At 35.3% G+C, this 22,732-nt stretch overlaps 1 protein-coding gene across 1 annotated transcript in view; it reads left to right on the forward strand.

Moving 5' to 3' along the window:
- LOC148479330 (uncharacterized) overlaps positions 1–22,732 on the forward strand; it is a 212,260-nt gene that overhangs the window by 80,081 nt on the left and 109,447 nt on the right. The window contains exons 14-17 of the mRNA XM_088454607.1: positions 778–885; positions 2,055–2,162; positions 5,958–6,065; positions 10,879–10,986. Of these exons, the coding sequence (XP_088310733.1) occupies positions 778–885; positions 2,055–2,162; positions 5,958–6,065; positions 10,879–10,986 (432 nt within the window). The remainder of the gene's footprint in view (positions 1–777; positions 886–2,054; positions 2,163–5,957; positions 6,066–10,878; positions 10,987–22,732) is intronic.

Raw genomic sequence — 22,732 nt, forward strand, 5'->3', positions numbered from 1 at the left:
GTGTACTGTAGACAGATAAGGACAGTATAGAGTGTGATGTAGACAGACATGGACAGTATAGAGTGTGATGTAGACAGACATGGATAGTATAGAGTGTGACGTAGACAGACATGGATAGTATAGAGTGTGACGTAGACAGACAAGGACACTATAGAGTGTGATGTAGACAGACAAGGACACTATAGAGTGTGATGTAGACAGACATGGATAGTATAGTGTGTAATGTAGACAGACATGGACAGTATAGCGTGTGATGTAGCAGACATGGATAGTATAGTGTGTGATGTAGACAGACATGGACAGTATAGCGTGTGATGTAGACAGATATGGATAGTATAGTGTGTGATGTAGACAGACATGGACAGTATAGTGTGTGATGTAGACAGACATGGGTAGTATAGCGTGTGATGTAGACAGACATGGATAGCATAGCGTGTGATGTAGACAGACATGGATAGCATAGCGTGTGATGTAGACAGACATGGATAGCATAGCGTGTGATGTAGACAGACATGGATAGCATAGCATGTGATGTAGACAGACATGGATAGTATAGAGTGTGACGTAGACAGACAAGGACAGTACAGAGTGTGATGTAGACAGACAAGGACACTATAGAGTGTGATGAAGACAGACATGGATAGTATAGTGTGTGATGTAGACAGACATGGATGGTATAGAGTGTGATGTAGACAGACATGGATAGTAGATATGATACATAAACAGATTATAGAATGATACATGAGGCTGCTCAGTAATAATATGATTATATAACAGGGACATACACGAGTGATGTTACTACAGGACCAGACCCGATCTATACAACCAGGGAAGTGACCACTGAGCCATCGATCACTGATCTAGGGACAGAAACCAGTTATCCCAGTAAGTCATCAGTTATCTATACTGGCGTCACAGGAGACCTGGGGCGGGTGCGTGTTTTTTGGGATACTTGTCATATATAAATAATACATGTTTTAATATATAGTGACAGTATACAGCATGTGATGTAGCAGACAGTACAGTATAGAGTGAGATGTAGCAGACAGTACAGTATAGAGTGTGATGTAGCAGATAGTACAGTATAGAGTGTGATGTAGCAGATTGTACAGTATAGAGTGTGATGTAGCAGATTGTACAGTATAGAGTGTGATGTAGCAGATTGTACAGTATATAGTGTGATGTAGCAGATAGTACAGTATATAGTGTGATGTATAGTGTTGTAGCAGATAGTACAGTGTATAGAGTGAGATGTAGCAGATAGTACAGTATATAGAGTGAGACGTAGCAGACAGTACAGTATAGAGTGAGATGTAGCAGACAGTACAGTATAGAGTGAGATGTAGCAGACAGTACAGTATAGAGTGAGATGTAGCAGACAGTACAGTATATAGTGTGATGTATAGTGTTGTAGCAGATAGTACAGTATATAGAGTGAGATGTAGCAGATAGTACAGTATATAGACTGAGATGTAGCAGACAGTACAGTATATAGAGTGAGATGTAGCAGACAGTACAGTATAGAGTGAGATGTAGCAGACAGTACAGTATATAGAGTGAGATGTAGCAGACAGTACAGTATAGAGTGAGATGTAGCAGATAGTTCAGTATAGAGCATATGATGTAGCAGATTGTACAGTATATAGTGTGATGTAGCAGATAGTACAGTATATAGTGTGATGTATAGTGTTGTACCAGATAGTACAGTATATAGAGTGAGATGTAGCAGATAGTACAGTATATAGTGTGATGTAGCAGACAGTACAGTATAGAGTGCGATGTAGCAGACAGTACAGTATAGAATGAGATGTAGCAGACAGTACAGTATAGCGTGTAATTTAGAGAGACATCGATATTATAGCATCTGATGTAAACAGACATGGATAGTATAGCGTGTGATGTAGACAGACATGGATAGTATAGCGTGTGATGTAGACAGACGTCGATCGTATAGAGTGTGATGTAGACAGACATGGATAGTAGATATGATTATACATAAACAGATAATAGAATGATATATGAGGCTGCTCAGTAATAATATGATTATATTACAGGGATATACACGAGTGATGTTACTACAGGACCAGACCTGATCTATACAACCAGGGAGGTGACCACTGAGCCATCGGTCACCGATCTAGGGACAGAAACCAGTTATCCCAGTAAGTCATCAGTTATCTATACTGGGGTCACAGAAGACCTGGGGAGGGTGCGTGTTTTTAGGGGAACTTGTCATATATTCATATTATATTTTTTAGTATATAGTGACTGTATAGAGCATATGATGTAGCAGATATTACAGTACATAGTGTGATGTAGCAGATAGTACAGTATATAGGGTTATGTAGCAGACAGTATAGAGTGTGATGTAGCAGATAGTATAGTATAGAGTGTGATGTAGCAGACAGTACAGTATAGAGTGTGATGTAGCAGATAGTACAGTATAGAGTGCGATGTAGCAGATAGTACAGTATAGAGTGCGATGTAGCAGATAGGTAAAGTATAGTGTGATGTAGCAGATAGTATTGTATATAGTGTGAGATGTATAGAGTGTGATGTAGCAGATAGTACAGTATATAGTGTGATGTAGCAGACAGTACAGTATAGAGTGCATTGTACCAGATTGTACAGTATAGAGTGTGATGTAGCAGATAGTATAGTATATAGTGTAAGATGTATATAGTGTGATGTAGCAGATAGTACAGTATATAGTGTGATGTAGCAGACAGTACAGTATAGAGTGCGATGTAGCAGACAGTACAGTATAGAGTGCGATGTAGCAGACAGTACAGTATAGAGAGATATATACAGATAATACAGTATATAGTGATGTAGCAGATAGTACAGTATAGAGTGAGATGTAGCAGATTATACAGTATAGAGTGTGATGTAGTAGATAGTACAGTATAGAGTGTGATGTATACAGATAGTACAGTATAGAGTGTGATGTAGCAGATAGTACAGTATAGAGTGTGATGTAGCAGATTATACAGTATAGAGTGTGATGTATACAGATAGTACAGTATATAGTGATGTAGCAGATTATACAGTATAGAGTGTGATGTAGCAGATAGTACAGTATAGAGTGTGATGTATACAGATAGTACAGTATATAGTGATGTAGCAGATTATACAGTATAGAGTGTGATGTAGCAGATAGTACAGTATAGTGTGATGTAGCAGATTATACAGTATAGAGTGTGATGTATACAGATAGTACAGTATAGAGTGTGATGTATACAGATAGTACAGTATAGAGTGTGATGTAGCAGATTATACAGTATAGAGTGTGATGTAGCAGATAGTACAGTATAGAGTGTGATGTATACAGATAGTACAGTGTATGGTGATGTAGCAGATTATACAGTATAGAGTGTGATGTAGCAGATTATACAGTATAGAGTGTGATGTATACAGGTAGTACAGTATAGAGTGTGATGTAGCATATATACAGTATAGAGTGAGATGTATACAGATAGTACAGTATAGAGTGTGATGTAGCAGACAGTACAGTATAGAGCGTCATGTATACAGATAGTACAGTATATAGTGATGTAGCAGATTATACAGTATAGTGTGATGTAGCAGACAGTACAGTATAGAGTGAGATGTAGCAGACAGTACAGTATAGAGTGTGATGTATACAGATAGTACAGTATATAGTGATGTAGCAGATTATACAGTATAGTGTGATGTAGCAGATTATACAGTATTCAGATAATACAGTATATAGTGTGATGTATACAGATAGTACAGTATATAGTGATGTAGCAGATTATACAGTATAGAGTGTGATGTAGCAGATAGTACAGTATAGAGTGTGATGTAGCAGATAGTACAGTATAGAGTGTGATGTATACAGATAGTACAGTATAGAGTGTGATGTATACAGATAGTACAGTATATAGTGATGTAGCAGATTATACAGTATAGACTGTGATGTAGCAGATAGTACAGTATAGTGTGATGTAGCAGATAGTACAGTATAGAGTGTGATGTAGCAGATAGTACAGTATAGAGTGTGATGTAGCAGATTATACAGTATAGAGTGTGATGTATACAGATAGTACAGTATAGATGTGATGTAGCAGATTATACAGTATAGAGTGTGATGTATACAGATAGTACAGTATAGAGTGTGATGTATACAGGTAGTACAGTATAGTGTGAGATGTATACAGGTAGTACAGTATAGAGTGTGATGTAGCAGATAGTACAGTATAGAGTGTGATGTATACAGATAGTACAGTATATAGTGATGTAGCAGATTATACAGTATAGAGTGTGATGTAGCAGATAATACAGTATATAGTTATGTAGCAGATTATACAGTATAGAGTGTGATGTAGCAGATAGTACAGTATAGAGTGTGATGTAGCAGATTATACAGTATAGTGTGATGTAGCAGATAGTACAGTATAGAGTGTGATGTATACAGAGTACAGTATATAGTGATGTTGCAGATTATACAGTATAGAGTGTGATGTAGCAGATAGTACAGTATATAGTGATGTAGCAGATTATACAGTATAGAGTGTGATGTATACAGATAGTACAGTATAGAGTGTGATGTATACAGGTAGTACAGTATAGAGTGTGATGTATACAGATAGTACAGTATAGAGTGTGATGTAGCAGATTATACAGTGTAGAGTGTGATGTAGCAGATAGTACGTATATTGTGATGTAGCAGATTATACAGTATAGAGTGTGATGTATACAGATAGTACAGTATATAGTGATGTATACAGATAGTACAGTATATAGTGTGATGTAGCAGATAGTACAGTATAGAGTGTGATGTATACAGATAGTACAGTATAGTGTGTGATGTATACAGATAGTACAGTATAGAGTGTGATGTAGCAGATAGTACAGTATAGTGTGTGATGTATACAGATAGTACAGTGTAGAGTGTGATGTAGCAGATTATACAGTATAGAGTGTGATGTATACAGACAGTACGTATATAGTGATGTAGCAGATTATACAGTATAGTGTGTGATGTATACAGATAGTACAGTATAGAGTGTGATGTAGCAGATAGTACAGTATAGTGTGTGATGTATACAGATAGTACAGTGTAGAGTGTGATGTAGCAGATTATACAGTATAGAGTGTGATGTAGCAGATAGTACATATATAGTGATGTAGCAGATTATACAGTATAGAGTGTGATGTATACAGATAGTACAGTATATAGTGATGTATGCAGATAGTACAGTATATAGTGATGTATGCAGATAGTACAGTATATAGTGATGTGTGCAGATAGTACAGTATAGAGTGTGATGTATACAGATAGTACAGTATAGTGTGTGATGTATACAGATAGTACAGTATAGAGTGTGATGTAGCAGATAGTACAGTATAGTGTGTGATGTATACAGATAGTACAGTATAGAGTGTGATGTAGCAGATAGCACAGTATAGAGTGCGATGTATAGAGTGATGTAGCAGATAGTATAGTATATAGTGTGAGATGTACAGAGTGTGATGTAGCAGATTATACAGTATAGCGTGTGATTTAGAGAAACATTTATATTATAGCATCTGATGTAGACAGACATGGAAAGTATAGTGTGTGATGTAGACAGACATGGATAGTATAGTGTGTGATGTAGACAGACATGGATAGTATAGCGTGTGATGTAGACAGACATGGACAGTATAGCGTGTGATGTAGACAGACATGGATAGTATAGTGTGTGATATAGACAGACATGGATAGTATAGCGTGTGATGTAGACAGACAAGGATAGTATAGCGTGTGATGTAGACAGACATGGATAGTATAGAGTGTGATGTAGACAGACATGGATAGTATAGTGTGTGATGTAGACAGACATGGATGGTATAGAGTGTGATGTAGACAGAAAAGGATAGTAGATATCATACATAAACAGATAATATAATGATACATGAGGCTGCTCAGTAAGAACATGATTATATTACAGGGACATACACTAGTGATGTTACTACAGGACCAGACCCGATCTATACAACCAGGGAGGCGACCATTGAGCCATCGGTCACCGATCTAGGGACAGAAACCAGTTATCCCAGTAAGTCATCAGTTATCTATACTGGGGTCACAGGAGACCAGGGGAGGGAGCGTGTTTTTTGGGGAACTTGACATATATTCATATTACATTTTTTAGTATATAGTGACAGTATAGGAGCGTGTGATGTAGCAGATATTACAGTACATAGTGTGATGTAGCAGATATTACAGTACATAGTGTGATGTAGCAGATATTACAGTACATAGTGTGATGTAGCAGATATTACAGTACATAGTGTGATGTAGCAGATATTACAGTATATATTAGGATTTAGCAGATAGTACAGTATAGAGTGTGATGTATACAGATAGTACAGTATAGAGTGTGATGTATAGAGTGTGTTGTAGCAGATAGTACAATATAGAGTGAGATGTAGCAGACAGTACAGTATATAGTGTGATGTATACAGATAGTACAGTATAGAGTGAGATGTAGCAGACAGTACAGTATAGAGTGTGATGTATACAGATAGTACAGTATAGAGTGAGATGTAGCAGACAGTACAGTATAGAGTGTGATGTATACAGATAGTACAGTATAGAGTGTGATGTAGTAGATAGTACAGTATAGTGTGATGTATACAGATAGTACAGTATATAGTGATGTAGCAGATTATACAGTATAGACTGAGATGTAGCAGACAGTACAGTATATAGTGTGATGTATACAGATAGTACAGTATAGAGTGAGATGTAGCAGACAGTACAGTGTATACAGATAGTACAGTATAGAGTGAGATGTAGCAGAAAGTACAGCATAGAGTGTGATGTATACAGATAGTATAATATAGAGTGAGATGTATCAGACAGTACAGTATAGAGTGTGATGTATACAGATAGTACAGTATAGAGTGTGATGTAGCAGATTATACAGTATAGAGTGTGATGTATACAGATAGTACAGTATAGAGTGTGATGTATACAGACAGTACAGTATAGAGTGTGATGTAGCAGATTATACAGTAGAGTGTGATGTATACAGATAGTACAGTATAGAGTGTGATGTAGCAGACTATACAGTATAGAGTGAGATGTAGCAGACAGTACAGTATATAGTGTGATGTATACAGATAGTACAATATAGAGTGAGATGTAGCAGACAGTACAGTATAGAGTGTGATGTATACAGATAGTACAGTATAGAGTGTGATGTAGCAGATAGTACAGTATAGAGTGTGATGTAGCAGATTATACAGTATAGAGTGTGATGTAGCAGACAGTACAGTATAGAGTGTGATGTAGCAGATTATACAGTATAGAGTGTGATGTAGCAGATAGTACAGTATAGAGTGTGATGTAGCAGATTATACAGTATAGAGTGTGATGTATACAGATAGTACAGTATATAGTGATGTAGTAGATTATACAGTATAGAGTGTGATGTAGCATATATACAGTTTAGAGTGAGATGTATACAGATAGTACAGTATAGAGTGTGATGTAGCAGACAGTACAGTATAGAGCGTGATGTATACAGATAGTACAGTATATAGTGATGTAGCAGATTATACAGTATAGTGTGATGTAGCAGATAGTACAGTATAGTGTGATGTATACAGATAGTACAGTATATAGTGATGTAGCAGATTATACAGTATAGAGTGTGATGTAGCAGACAGTACAGTATAGAGTGAGATGTAGCAGACAGTACAGTATAGAGCGTGATGTATACAGATAGTACAGTATATAGTGATGTAGCAGATTATACAGTATAGTGTGATGTAGCAGATTATACAGTATACAGATAATACAGTATATAGTGTGATGTATACAGATAGTACAGTATATAGTGATGTAGCAGATTATACAGTATAGAGTGTGATGTAGCAGATAGTACAGTATAGAGTGTGATGTAGCAGATAGCACAGTATAGAGTGTGATGTAGCAGATAGCACAGTATAGAGTGTGATGTAGCAGATAGTACAGTATAGTGTGTGATGTAGCAGATAGTACAGTATAGAGTGTGATGTAGCAGATTATACAGTATAGAGTGTGATGTAGCAGATTATACAGTATAGAGTGAGATGTAGCAGATTATACAGTATAGAGTGTGATGTAGCAGATAGTACAGTATAGAGTGTGATGTAGCAGATTATACAGTATAGAGTGTGATGTACCAGATTATACAGTATAGAGTGAGATGTAGCAGATTATACAGTATAGAGTGTGATGTATACAGATAGTGCAGTATAGAGTGTGATGTATACAGATAGTACAGTATAGAGTGTGATGTATACAGATAGTACAGTATAGAGTGTGATGTATACAGATAGTACAGTATAGAGTGTGAAGTATACAGATAGTACAGTATATAGTGATGTAGCAGATTATACAGTATAGTGTGATGTAGCAGATAGTACAGTATAGTGTGATGTATACAGATAGTACAGTATATAGTGATGTAGCAGATTATACAGTATAGAGTGTGATGTAGCAGACAGTACAGTATAGAGTGAGATGTAGCAGACAGTACAGTATAGAGCGTGATGTATACAGATAGTACAGTATATAGTGATGTAGCAGATTATACAGTATAGTGTGATGTAGCAGATTATACAGTATACAGATTATACAGTATAGAGTGTGATGTATACAGATAGTACAGTATATAGTGATGTAGCAGATTATACAGTATAGAGTGTGATGTAGCAGATAGTACAGTATAGAGTGTGATGTAGCAGATAGTACAGTATAGTGTGATGTAGCAGATAGCACAGTATAAAGTGTGATGTATACAGATAGTACAGTATAGAGTGTGATGTAGCAGATTATACAGTATAGAGTGTGATGTATACAGATAGTACAGTATAGAGTGTGATGTATACAGATAGTACAGTATATAGTGATGTAGCAGATTATACAGTATAGAGTGTGATGTAGCAGATAATACAGTATATAGTGATGTAGCAGATTATACAGTATAGAGTGTGATGTAGCAGATTATACAGTATAGAGTGTGATGTATACAGATAGTACAGTATAGAGTGTGATGTATACAGATAGTACAGTATAGAGTGTGATGTATACAGATAGTACAGTATAGAGTGTGATGTATACAGATAGTACAGTATAGAGTGTGATATATACAGATAGTACAGTATAGAGTGTGATGTAGCAGATAGTACAGTATAGAGTGTGATGTATACAGATAGTACAGTATATAGTGATGTAGCAGATAGTACAGTATAGAGTGAGATGTAGCAGATTATACAGTATAGTGTGATGTATACAGATAGTACAGTATAGAGTGTGATGTAGCAGATTATACAGTATAGAGTGTGATGTAGCAGATTATACAGTATAGAGTGTGATGTAGCAGATTATACAGTATAGTGTGATGTAGCAGATTATACAGTATAGAGTGTGATGTAGCAGATAGTACAGTATAGAGTGTGATGTATACAGATAGTACAGTATATGGTGATGTAGCAGATTATACAGTATAGAGTGTGATGTAGCATATATACAGTATAGAGTGAGATGTATACAGATAGTACAGTATAGAGTGTGATGTAGCAGACAGTACAGTATAGAGCGTGATGTATACATAGTACAGTATATAGTGATGTAGCAGATTATACAGTATAGTGTGATGTAGCAGATAGTACAGTATAGAGTGTGATGTATACAGATAGTACAGTATATAGTGATGTAGCAGATTATACAGTATAGTGTGATGTAGCAGATTATACAGTATACAGATTATACAGTATAGAGTGTGATGTATACAGATAGTACAGTATATAGTGATGTAGCAGATTATACAGTATATAGTGATGTATACAGATAGTACAGTATATAGTGATGTAGCAGATTATACAGTATAGTGTGATGTAGCAGACAGTACAGTATAGAGTGAGATGTAGCAGACAGTACAGTATAGAGCGTGATGTATACAGATAGTACAGTATATAGTGATGTAGCAGATTATACAGTATAGTGTGATGTAGCAGATTATACAGTATATAGTGATGTATACAGATAGTACAGTATATAGTGTGATGTAGCAGATAGTACAGTATAGAGTGTGATGTATACAGATAGTACAGTATAGTGTGTGATGTATACAGATAGTACAGTATATAGTGTGATGTAGCAGATAGTACAGTATATAGTGTGATGTAGCAGATAGTACAGTATAGAGTGTGATGTATACAGATAGTACAGTATAGTGTGTGATGTATACAGATAGTACAGTATAGAGTGTGATGTAGCAGATAGTACAGTATAGTGTGTGATGTACACAGATAGTACAGTATAGAGTGTGATGTAGCAGATAGCACAGTATAGAGTGCGATGTATAGAGTGATGTAGCAGATAGTATAGTATATAGTGTGAGATGTACAGAGTGTGATGTAGCAGATTATACAGTATAGCGTGTGATTTAGAGTAACATTTATATTATAGCATCTGATGTAGACAGACATGGATAGTATAGTGTGTGATGTAGACAGACATGGATAGTATAGTGTGTGATGTAGACAGACATGGACAGTATAGCGTGTGATGTAGACAGACATGGATAGTATAGTGTGTGATATAGACAGACATGGATAGTGTAGCGTGTGATGTAGACAGGCAAGGATAGTATAGCGTGTGATGTAGACAGACATGGATAGTATAGAGTGTGATGTAGACAGACATGGATAGTATAGTGTGTGATGTAGACAGACATGGATGGTATAGAGTGTGATGTAGACAGACATGGATGGTATAGAGTGTGATGTAGACAGACAAGAATAGTAGATATGATACATAAACAGATAATAGAATGATACATGAGGCTGCTCAGTAATAACATGATTATATTACAGGGACATACACTAGTGATGTTACTACAGGACCAGACCCGATCTATACAACCAGGGAGGCGACCACTGAGCCATCGGTCACCGATCTAGGGACAGAAACCAGTTATCCCAGTAAGTCATCAGTTATCTATACTGGGGTCACAGGAGACCAGGGGAGGGAGCGTGTTTTTTGGGGAACTTGACATATATTCATATTACATTTTCTAGTATATAGTGACAGTATAGGAGCGTGTGATGTAGCAGATATTACAGTACATAGTGTGATGTAGCAGATATTACAGTGTATAGTGTGATGTAGCAGATATTACAGTATATATTAGGATTTAGCAGATAGTACAGTATAGCGTGTGATGTATAGAGTGTGATGTATACAGATAGTACAGTATAGAGTGTGATGTATAGAGTGTGTTGTAGCAGATAGTACAATATAGAGTGAGATGTAGCAGACAGTACAGTATATAGTGTGATGTATACAGATAGTACAGTATAGAGTGAGATGTAGCAGACAGTACAGTATATAGTGTGATGTATACAGATAGTACAGTATAGAGTGAGATGTAGCAGACAGTACAGTATAGAGTGTGATGTATACAGATAGTACAGTATAGAGTGTGATGTAGTAGATAGTACAGTATAGAGTGTGATGTAGCAGACAGTACAGTATAGAGTGTGATGTATACAGATAGTACAGTATATAGTGATGTAGCAGATTATACAGTATAGAGTGAGATGTAGCAGACAGTACAGTATAGAGTGTGATGTATACAGATAGTACAGTATAGAGTGTGATGTAGCAGATAGTACAGTATAGAGTGTGATGTAGCAGATTATACAGTATAGAGTGAGATGTAGCAGACAGTACAGTATAGAGAGATATATACAGATAATACAGTATATAGTGATGTAGCAGATAGTACAGTATAGAGTGAGATGTAGCAGATTATACAGTATAGAGTGTGATGTAGTAGATAGTACAGTATAGAGTGAGATGTATACAGATAGTACAGTATATAGTGATGTAGCAGATTATACAGTATAGAGTGTGATGTAGCAGATAGTACAGTATAGAGTGTGATGTATACAGATAGTACAGTATATAGTGATGTAGCAGATTATACAGTATAGAGTGTGATGTAGCAGATAGTACAGTATAGAGTGTGATGTAGCAGATTATACAGTATAGAGTGTGATGTATACAGATAGTACAGTATAGAGTGTGATGTATACAGATAGTACAGTATAGAGTGTGATGTAGCAGATTATACAGTATAGAGTGTGATGTAGCAGATAGTACAGTATAGAGTGTGATGTATACAGATAGTACAGTATATGGCGATGTAGCAGATTATACAGTATAGAGTGTGATGTAGCATATATACAGTATAGAGTGAGATGTATACAGATAGTACAGTATAGAGTGTGATGTAGCAGATAGTACAGTATAGAGTGTGATGTATACAGATAGTACAGTATATAGTGATGTAGCAGATTATACAGTATAGTGTGATGTAGCAGACAGTACAGTATAGAGTGAGATGTAGCAGACAGTACAGTATAGAGTGTGATGTATACAGATAGTACAGTATATAGTGATGTAGCAGATTATACAGTATAGTGTGATGTAGCAGATTATACAGTATACAGATAATACAGTATATAGTGTGATGTATACAGATAGTACAGTATATAGTGATGGAGCAGATTATACAGTATAGTGTGATGTACCAGATAGTACAGTATAGAGTGTGATGTATACAGATAGTACAGTATAGAGTGTGATGTATACAGATAGTACAGTATATAGTGATGTAGCAGATTATACAGTATAGACTGTGATGTAGCAGATAGTACAGTATAGTGTGATGTAGCAGATAGTACAGTATAGAGTGTGATGTAGCAGATAGTACAGTATAGAGTGTGATGTAGCAGATAGTACAGTATAGAGTGTGATGTAGCAGATTATACAGTATAGAGTGTGATGTATACAGATAGTACAGTATATAGTGATGTATACAGATAGTACAGTATAGTGTGATGTATACAGATAGTACAGTATATAGTGATGTATACAGATAGTACAGTATAGAGTGTGATGTAGCAGATTATACAGTATAGAGTGTGATGTATACAGATAGTACAGTATAGATGGGATGTAGCAGATTATACAGTATAGAGTGTGATGTATACAGATAGTACAGTATAGAGTGTGATGTAGCAGATTGTACAGTATAGAGTGTGATGTAGCAGATAGTACAGTATAGAGTGTGATGTATACAGAAAATACAGTATATAGTGATGTAGCAGATTATACAGTATAGTGTGATGTAGCAGATTATACTGTACTATCTGCTATATCACTATATACTGTATTATCTGCTACATCACACTATACTGTATAATCTGCTACATCACTATATACTGTATTGAGTGTGATGTAGCAGATTATACAGTATAGAGTGTGATGTATACAGATAGTACAGTATAGAGTGTGATGTATACACGTAGTACAGTATAGAGTGTGATGTATACAGATTATACTGTACTATCTGCTACATCACACTCTATACTGTACTATCTGTATACATCACACTCTATACTGTACTACGTGTATACATCACACTCTATACTGTACTATCTGTATACATCACACTCTATACTGTATAATCTGCTACATCACACTCAATACAGTATAGTGTGATGTAGCAGATAGTACAGTATAGAGTGTGATGTATACAGATAGTACAGTATATAGTGATGTAGCAGATTATACAGTATAGAGTGTGATGTAGCAGATAATACAGTATATAGTGATGTAGCAGATTATACAGTATAGAGTGTGATGTAGCAGATAGTACAGTATAGAGTGTGATGTAGCAGATTATACAGTATAGTGTGATGTAGCAGATAGTACAGTATAGAGTGTGATGTATACAGATAGTACAGTATATAGTGATGTTGCAGATTATACAGTATAGAGTGTGATGTAGCAGATAGTACAGTATATAGTGATGTAGCAGATTATACAGTATAGAGTGTGATGTATACAGATAGTACAGTATAGAGTATGATGTAGCAGATTATACAGTATAGAGTGTGATGTATACAGACAGTACGTATATAGTGATGTAGCAGATTATACAGTATAGAGTGTGATGTATACAGATAGTACAGTATATAGTGATGTATACAGATAGTACAGTATATAGTGTGATGTAGCAGATAGTACAGTATAGAGTGTGATGTATACAGATAGTACAGTATAGTGTGTGATGTATACAGATAGTACAGTATAGAGTGTGATGTAGCAGATAGTACAGTATAGTGTGTGATGTATACAGATAGTACAGTGTAGAGTGTGATGTAGCAGATTATACAGTATAGAGTGTGATGTATACAGACAGTACGTATATAGTGATGTAGCAGATTATACAGTATAGAGTGTGATGTATACAGATAGTACAGTATAGTGAGATGTAGTAGACAGTACAGTATAGAGTGAGATGTATACAGATAGTACAGTATATAGTGATGTAGCAGATTATACAGTATATAGTGAGATGTAGCAGACAATACAGTATAGAGTGTGATGTATACAGATAGTACAGTATAGAGTGTGATGGAGCAGATTATACAGTATAGAGTGTGATGTAGCAGATTATACAGTATAGAGTGTGATGTAGCAGATTATACAGTATAGAGTGTGATGTAGCAGATTATACAGTATAGAGTGTGATGTATACAGATAGTACAGTATAGATGGGATGTAGCAGACAATACAGTATAGAGTGTGATGTATACAGATAGTACAGTATAGAGTGTGATGGAGCAGATTATACAGTATAGAGTGTGATGTAGCAGATAGTACAGTATAGAGTGTGATGTATACAGATAGTACAGTATATAGTGATGTAGCAGATTATACAGTATAGTGTGATGTAGCAGATTATACAGTATAGAGTGTGATGTATACACGTAGTACAGTATAGAGTGTGATGTATACAGATAGTACAGTATAGAGTGTGATGTATACAGATAGTACAGTAGAGAGTGATGTAGCAGATTATACAGTATAGAGTGTGATGTAGCAGATAATACAGTATATAGTGATGTAGCAGATTATACAGTATAGAGTGTGATGTAGCAGATAGTACAGTATAGAGTGTGATGTAGCAGATTATACAGTATAGTGTGATGTAGCAGATAGTACAGTATAGAGTGTGATGTATACAGATAGTACAGTATATAGTGATGTTGCAGATTATACAGTATAGAGTGTGATGTAGCAGATAGTACAGTATATAGTGATGTAGCAGATTATACAGTATAGAGTGTGATGTATACAGATAGTACAGTATAGAGTGTGATGTAGCAGATTATACAGTATAGAGTGTGATGTATACAGACAGTACGTATATAGTGATATAGCAGATTATACAGTATAGAGTGTGATGTATACAGATAGTACAGTATATAGTGATGTTGCAGATTATACAGTATAGAGTGTGATGTAGCAGATAGTACAGTATATAGTGATGTAGCAGATTATACAGTATAGAGTGTGATGTATACAGATAGTACAGTATAGAGTGTGATGTAGCAGATTATACAGTATAGAGTGTGATGTATACAGACAGTACGTATATAGTGATGTAGCAGATTATACAGTATAGAGTGTGATGTATACAGATAGTACAGTATATAGTGATGTATACAGATAGTACAGTATATAGTGTGATGTAGCAGATAGTACAGTATAGAGTGTGATGTATACAGATAGTACAGTATAGTGTGTGATGTATACAGATTGTACAGTATAGAGTGTGATGTAGCAGATAGTACAGTATAGTGTGTGATGTATACAGATAGTACAGTGTAGAGTGTGGTGTAGCAGATTATACAGTATAGAGTGTGATGTATACAGACAGTACGTATATAGTGATGTAGCAGATTATACAGTATAGAGTGTGATGTATACAGATAGTACAGTATAGTGAGATGTAGTAGACAGTACAGTATAGAGTGAGATGTATACAGATAGTACAGTATATAGTGATGTAGCAGATTATACAGTATATAGTGAGATGTAGCAGACAATACAGTATAGAGTGTGATGTATACAGATAGTACAGTATAGAGTGTGATGTAGCAGATTATACAGTATAGAGTGTGATGTAGCAGATTATACAGTATAGAGTGTGATGTAGCAGATTATACAGTATAGAGTGTGATGTATACAGATAGTACAGTATAGAGTGTGATGTAGCAGATAGTACAGTATAGAGTGTGATGTATATAGATAGCACAGTATAGAGTGATGTAGCAGACAGTACAGTATAGAGTGTGATGTAGCAGACAGTACAGTATAGAGTGTGATGTTGCAGATTATACAGTATAGTGTGATGTAGCAGATAGTACAGTATAGAGTGTGATGTAGCAGATAGTACAGTATAGTGTGATGTAGCAGATTATACAGTATAGAGTGTGATGTATACAGATAGTACAGTATAGAGTGTGATGTAGCAGATTATACAGTATAGAGTGTGATGTATACAGATAGTACAGTATAGATGGGATGTAGCAGATTATACAGTATAGAGTGTGATGTATACAGATAGTACAGTATAGAGTGTGATGTAGCAGATTGTACAGTATAGAGTGTGATGTAGCAGATAGTACAGTTTAGAGTGTGATGTATACAGATAGTACAGTATATAGTGATGTAGCAGATTATACAGTATAGTGTGATGTAGCAGATAATACAGTATATAGTGATGTAGCAGATAGTACAGTATAGAGTGTGATGTAGCAGATTATACAGTATAGAGTGTGATGTATACAGATAGTACAGTATAGAGTGTGATGTATACACGTAGTACAGTATAGAGTGTGATGTATACAGATAGTACAGTATAGAGTGTGATGTAGCAGATAGTACAGTATAGAGTGTGATGTATACAGATAGTACAGTATATAGTGATGTAGCAGATTATACAGTATAGAGTGTGATGTAGCAGATAATACAGTATATAGTGATGTAGCAGATTATACAGTATAGTGTGATGTAGCAGATAGTACAGTATAGAGTGTGATGTAGCAGATTATACAGTATAGTGTGATGTAGCAGATAGTACAGTATAGAGTGTGATGTATACAGATAGTACAGTATATAGTGATGCAGATTATACAGTATAGAGTGTGATGTAGCAGATAGTACAGTATATAGTGATGTAGCAGATTATACAGTATAGAGTGTGATGTATACAGATAGTACAGTATAGAGTGTGATGTAGCAGATTATACAGTATAGAGTGTGATGTATACAGACAGTACGTATATAGTGATGTAGCAGATTATACAGTATAGAGTGTGATGTATACAGATAGTACAGTATATAGTGATGTATACAGATAGTACAGTATATAGTGTGATGTAGCAGATAGTACAGTATAGAGTGTGATGTATACAGATAGTACAGTATAGTGTGTGATGTATACAGATAGTACAGTATAGAGTGTGATGTAGCAGATTATACAGTATAGAGTGTGATGTATACAGACAGTACGTATATAGTGATGTAGCAGATTATACAGTATAGAGTGTGATGTATACAGATAGTACAGTATAGTGAGATGTAGTAGACAGTACAGTATAGAGTGAGATGTATACAGATAGTACAGTATATAGTGATGTAGCAGATTATACAGTATATAGTGAGATGTAGCAGACAATACAGTATAGAGTGTGATGTATACAGATAGTACAGTATAGAGTGTGATGTAGCAGATTATACAGTATAGAGTGTGATGTAGCAGATTATACAGTATAGAGTGTGATGTAGCAGATTATACAGTATAGAGTGTGATGTATACAGATAGTACAGTATAGAGTGTGATGTAGCAGATAGTACAGTATAGAGTGTGATGTATATAGATAGCACAGTATAGAGTGTGATGTAGCAGATTATACAGTATAGAGTGTGATGTAGCAGATTATACAGTATAGAGTGTGATGTAGCAGACAGTACAGTATAGAGTGTGATGTAGCAGACAGTACAGTATAGAGTGAGATGTAGCAGATTATACAGTATATTGAGTGTGATGTAGCAGACAGTACAGTATAGAGTGTGATGTTGCAGATTATACAGTATAGTGTGATGTAGCAGATAGTACAGTATAGAGTGTGATGTAGCAGATTATACAGTATAGAGTATGATGTATACAGATAGTACAGTATATAGTGATGTAGTAGATTATACAGTATAGAGTGTGATGTAGTATATATACAGTATAGAGTGAGATGTATACAGATAGTACAGTATAGAGTGTGATGTATACAGATTGTACAGTATATAGTGATGTAGCAGATTATACAGTATAGTGTGATGTAGCAGATAGTACAGTATAGTGTGATGTATACAGATAGTACAGTATATAGTGATGTAGCAGATTATACAGTATAGAGTGTGATGTAGCAGACAGTACAGTATAGAGTGAGATGTAGCAGACAGTACAGTATAGAGCGTGATGTATACAGATAGTACAGTATATAGTGATGTAGCAGATTATACAGTATAGTGTGATGTAGCAGATTATACAGTATACAGATAATACAGTATATAGTGTGATGTATACAGATAGTACAGTATATAGTGATGTAGCAGATTATACAGTATAGAGTGTGATGTATACAGATAGTACAGTATAGAGTGTGATGTAGCAGATAGCACAGTATAGAGTGTGATGTAGCAGATAGCACAGTATAGAGTGTGATGTAGCAGATAGCACAGTATAGAGTGTGATGTAGCAGATAGCACAGTATAGAGTGTGATGTATACAGATAGTGCAGTATAGAGTGTGATGTATACAGATAGTACAGTATAGAGTGTGATGTAGCAGATTATACAGTATAGAGTGTGATGTATACAGACAGTACGTATATAGTGATGTAGCAGATTATACAGTATAGAGTGTGATGTATACAGATAGTACAGTATATAGTGATGTATACAGATAGTACAGTATATAGTGTGATGTAGCAGATAGTACAGTATAGAGTGTGATGTATACAGATAGTACAGTATAGTGTGTGATGTATACAGATTGTACAGTATAGAGTGTGATGTAGCAGATAGTACAGTATAGTGTGTGATGTATACAGATAGTACAGTGTAGAGTGTGATGTAGCAGATTATACAGTATAGAGTGTGATGTATACAGACAGTACGTATATAGTGATGTAGCAGATTATACAGTATAGAGTGTGATGTATACAGATAGTACAGTATAGTGAGATGTAGTAGACAGTACAGTATAGAGTGAGATGTATACAGATAGTACAGTATATAGTGATGTAGCAGATTATACAGTATATAGTGAGATGTAGCAGACAATACAGTATAGAGTGTGATGTATACAGATAGTACAGTATAGAGTGTGATGTAGCAGATTATACAGTATAGAGTGTGATGTAGCAGATTATACAGTATAGAGTGTGATGTAGCAGATTATACAGTATAGAGTGTGATGTATACAGATAGTACAGTATAGAGTGTGATGTAGCAGATAGTACAGTATAGAGTGTGATGTATATAGATAGCACAGTATAGAGTGATGTAGCAGACAGTACAGTATAGAGTGTGATGTAGCAGACAGTACAGTATAGAGTGTGATGTTGCAGATTATACAGTATAGTGTGATGTAGCAGATAGTACAGTATAGAGTGTGATGTAGCAGATAGTACAGTATAGTGTGATGTAGCAGATTATACAGTATAGAGTGTGATGTATACAGATAGTACAGTATAGAGTGTGATGTAGCAGATTATACAGTATAGAGTGTGATGTATACAGATAGTACAGTATAGATGGGATGTAGCAGATTATACAGTATAGAGTGTGATGTATACAGATAGTACAGTATAGAGTGTGATGTAGCAGATTGTACAGTATAGAGTGTGATGTAGCAGATAGTACAGTTTAGAGTGTGATGTATACAGATAGTACAGTATATAGTGATGTAGCAGATTATACAGTATAGTGTGATGTAGCAGATAATACAGTATATAGTGATGTAGCAGATAGTACAGTATAGAGTGTGATGTAGCAGATTATACAGTATAGAGTGTGATGTATACAGATAGTACAGTATAGAGTGTGATGTATACACGTAGTACAGTATAGAGTGTGATGTATACAGATAGTACAGTATAGAGTGTGATGTAGCAGATAGTACAGTATAGAGTGTGATGTATACAGATAGTACAGTATATAGTGATGTAGCAGATTATACAGTATAGAGTGTGATGTAGCAGATAATACAGTATATAGTGATGTAGCAGATTATACAGTATAGTGTGATGTAGCAGATAGTACAGTATAGAGTGTGATGTATACAGATAGTACAGTATATAGTGATGCAGATTATACAGTATAGAGTGTGATGTAGCAGATAGTACAGTATATAGTGATGTAGCAGATTATACAGTATAGAGTGTGATGTATACAGATAGTACAGTATAGAGTGTGATGTAGCAGATTATACAGTATAGAGTGTGATGTATACAGACAGTACGTATATAGTGATGTAGCAGATTATACAGTATAGAGTGTGATGTATACAGATAGTACAGTATATAGTGATGTATACAGATAGTACAGTATATAGTGTGATGTAGCAGATAGTACAGTATAGAGTGTGATGTATACAGATAGTACAGTATAGTGTGTGATGTATACAGATAGTACAGTATAGAGTGTGATGTAGCAGATTATACAGTATAGAGTGTGATGTATACAGACAGTACGTATATAGTGATGTAGCAGATTATACAGTATAGAGTGTGATGTATACAGATAGTACAGTATAGTGAGATGTAGTAGACAGTACAGTATAGAGTGAGATGTATACAGATAGTACAGTATATAGTGATGTAGCAGATTATACAGTATATAGTGAGATGTAGCAGACAATACAGTATAGAGTGTGATGTATACAGATAGTACAGTATAGAGTGTGATGTAGCAGATTATACAGTATAGAGTGTGATGTAGCAGATTATACAGTATAGAGTGTGATGTAGCAGATTATACAGTATAGAGTGTGATGTAGCAGATTATACAGTATAGAGTGTGATGTATACAGATAGTACAGTATAGAGTGTGATGTAGCAGATAGTACAGTATAGAGTGTGATGTATATAGATAGCACAGTATAGAGTGTGATGTAGCAGACAGTACAGTATAGAGTGTGATGTAGCAGACAGTACAGTATAGAGTGAGATGTAGCAGATTATACAGTATATTGAGTGTGATGTAGCAGACAGTACAGTATAGAGTGTGATGTTGCAGATTATACAGTATAGTGTGATGTAGCAGATAGTACAGTATAGAGTGTGATGTAGCAGATTATACAGTATAGAGTATGATGTATACAGATAGTACAGTATATAGTGATGTAGTAGATTATACAGTATAGAGTGTGATGTAGTATATATACAGTATAGAGTGAGATGTATACAGATAGTACAGTATAGAGTGTGATGTATACAGATTGTACAGTATATAGTGATGTAGCAGATTATACAGTATAGTGTGATGTAGCAGATAGTACAGTATAGTGTGATGTATACAGATAGTACAGTATATAGTGATGTAGCAGATTATACAGTATAGAGTGTGATGTAGCAGACAGTACAGTATAGAGTGAGATGTAGCAGACAGTACAGTATAGAGCGTGATGTATACAGATAGTACAGTATATAGTGATGTAGCAGATTATACAGTATAGTGTGATGTAGCAGATTATACAGTATACAGATAATACAGTATATAGTGTGATGTATACAGATAGTACAGTATATAGTGATGTAGCAGATTATACAGTATAGAGTGTGATGTATACAGATAGTACAGTATAGAGTGTGATGTAGCAGATAGCACAGTATAGAGTGTGATGTAGCAGATAGCACAGTATAGAGTGTGATGTAGCAGATAGCACAGTATAGAGTGTGATGTAGCAGATAGCACAGTATAGAGTGTGATGTATACAGATAGTACAGTATAGAGTGTGATGTATACAGATAGTACAGTATAGAGTGTGATGTATACAGATAGTACAGTATAGAGTGTGAAGTATACAGATAGTACAGTATATAGTGATGTAGCAGATTATACAGTATAGACTGATGTAGCAGATAGTACATTATAGTGTGATGTAGCAGATTATACAGTATAGAGTGTGATGTATACAGATAGTACTGTATAGAGTGTGATGTAGCAGATTATACAGTATAGAGTGTGATGTATACAGATAGTACAGTATAGAGTGTGATGTATACAGATAGTACAGTATATAGTGATGTAGCAGATTATACAGTATAGAGTGTGATGTAGCAGATAATACAGTATATAGTGATGTAGCAGATTATACAGTATAGAGTGTGATGTAGCAGATAGTACAGTATAGAGTGTGATGTAGCAGATTATACAGTATAGAGTGTGATGTATACAGATAGTACAGTATAGAGTGTGATGTATACAGATAGTACAGTATAGAGTGTGATGTATACAGATAGTACAGTATAGAGTGTGATGTATACAGATAGTATAGTATAGAGTGTGATGTAGCACATAGTACAGTATAGAGTGTGATGTATACAGATAGTACAGTATATAGTGATGTAGCAGATAGTACAGTATAGAGTGAGATGTAGCAGATTATACAGTATAGTGTGATGTATACAGATAGTACAGTATAGAGTGTGATGTAGCAGATTATACAGTATAGAGTGTGATGTAGCAGATTATACAGTATATAGTGATGTAGCAGATTATACAGTATAGAGTGTGATGTAGCAGATT

Source organism: Taudactylus pleione, unplaced genomic scaffold, assembly GCF_031769625.1.
Source record: "Taudactylus pleione unplaced genomic scaffold, aTauple2 ptg000620l, whole genome shotgun sequence".
In the NCBI taxonomy this organism is placed as follows: Eukaryota; Metazoa; Chordata; class Amphibia; order Anura; family Myobatrachidae; genus Taudactylus; species Taudactylus pleione.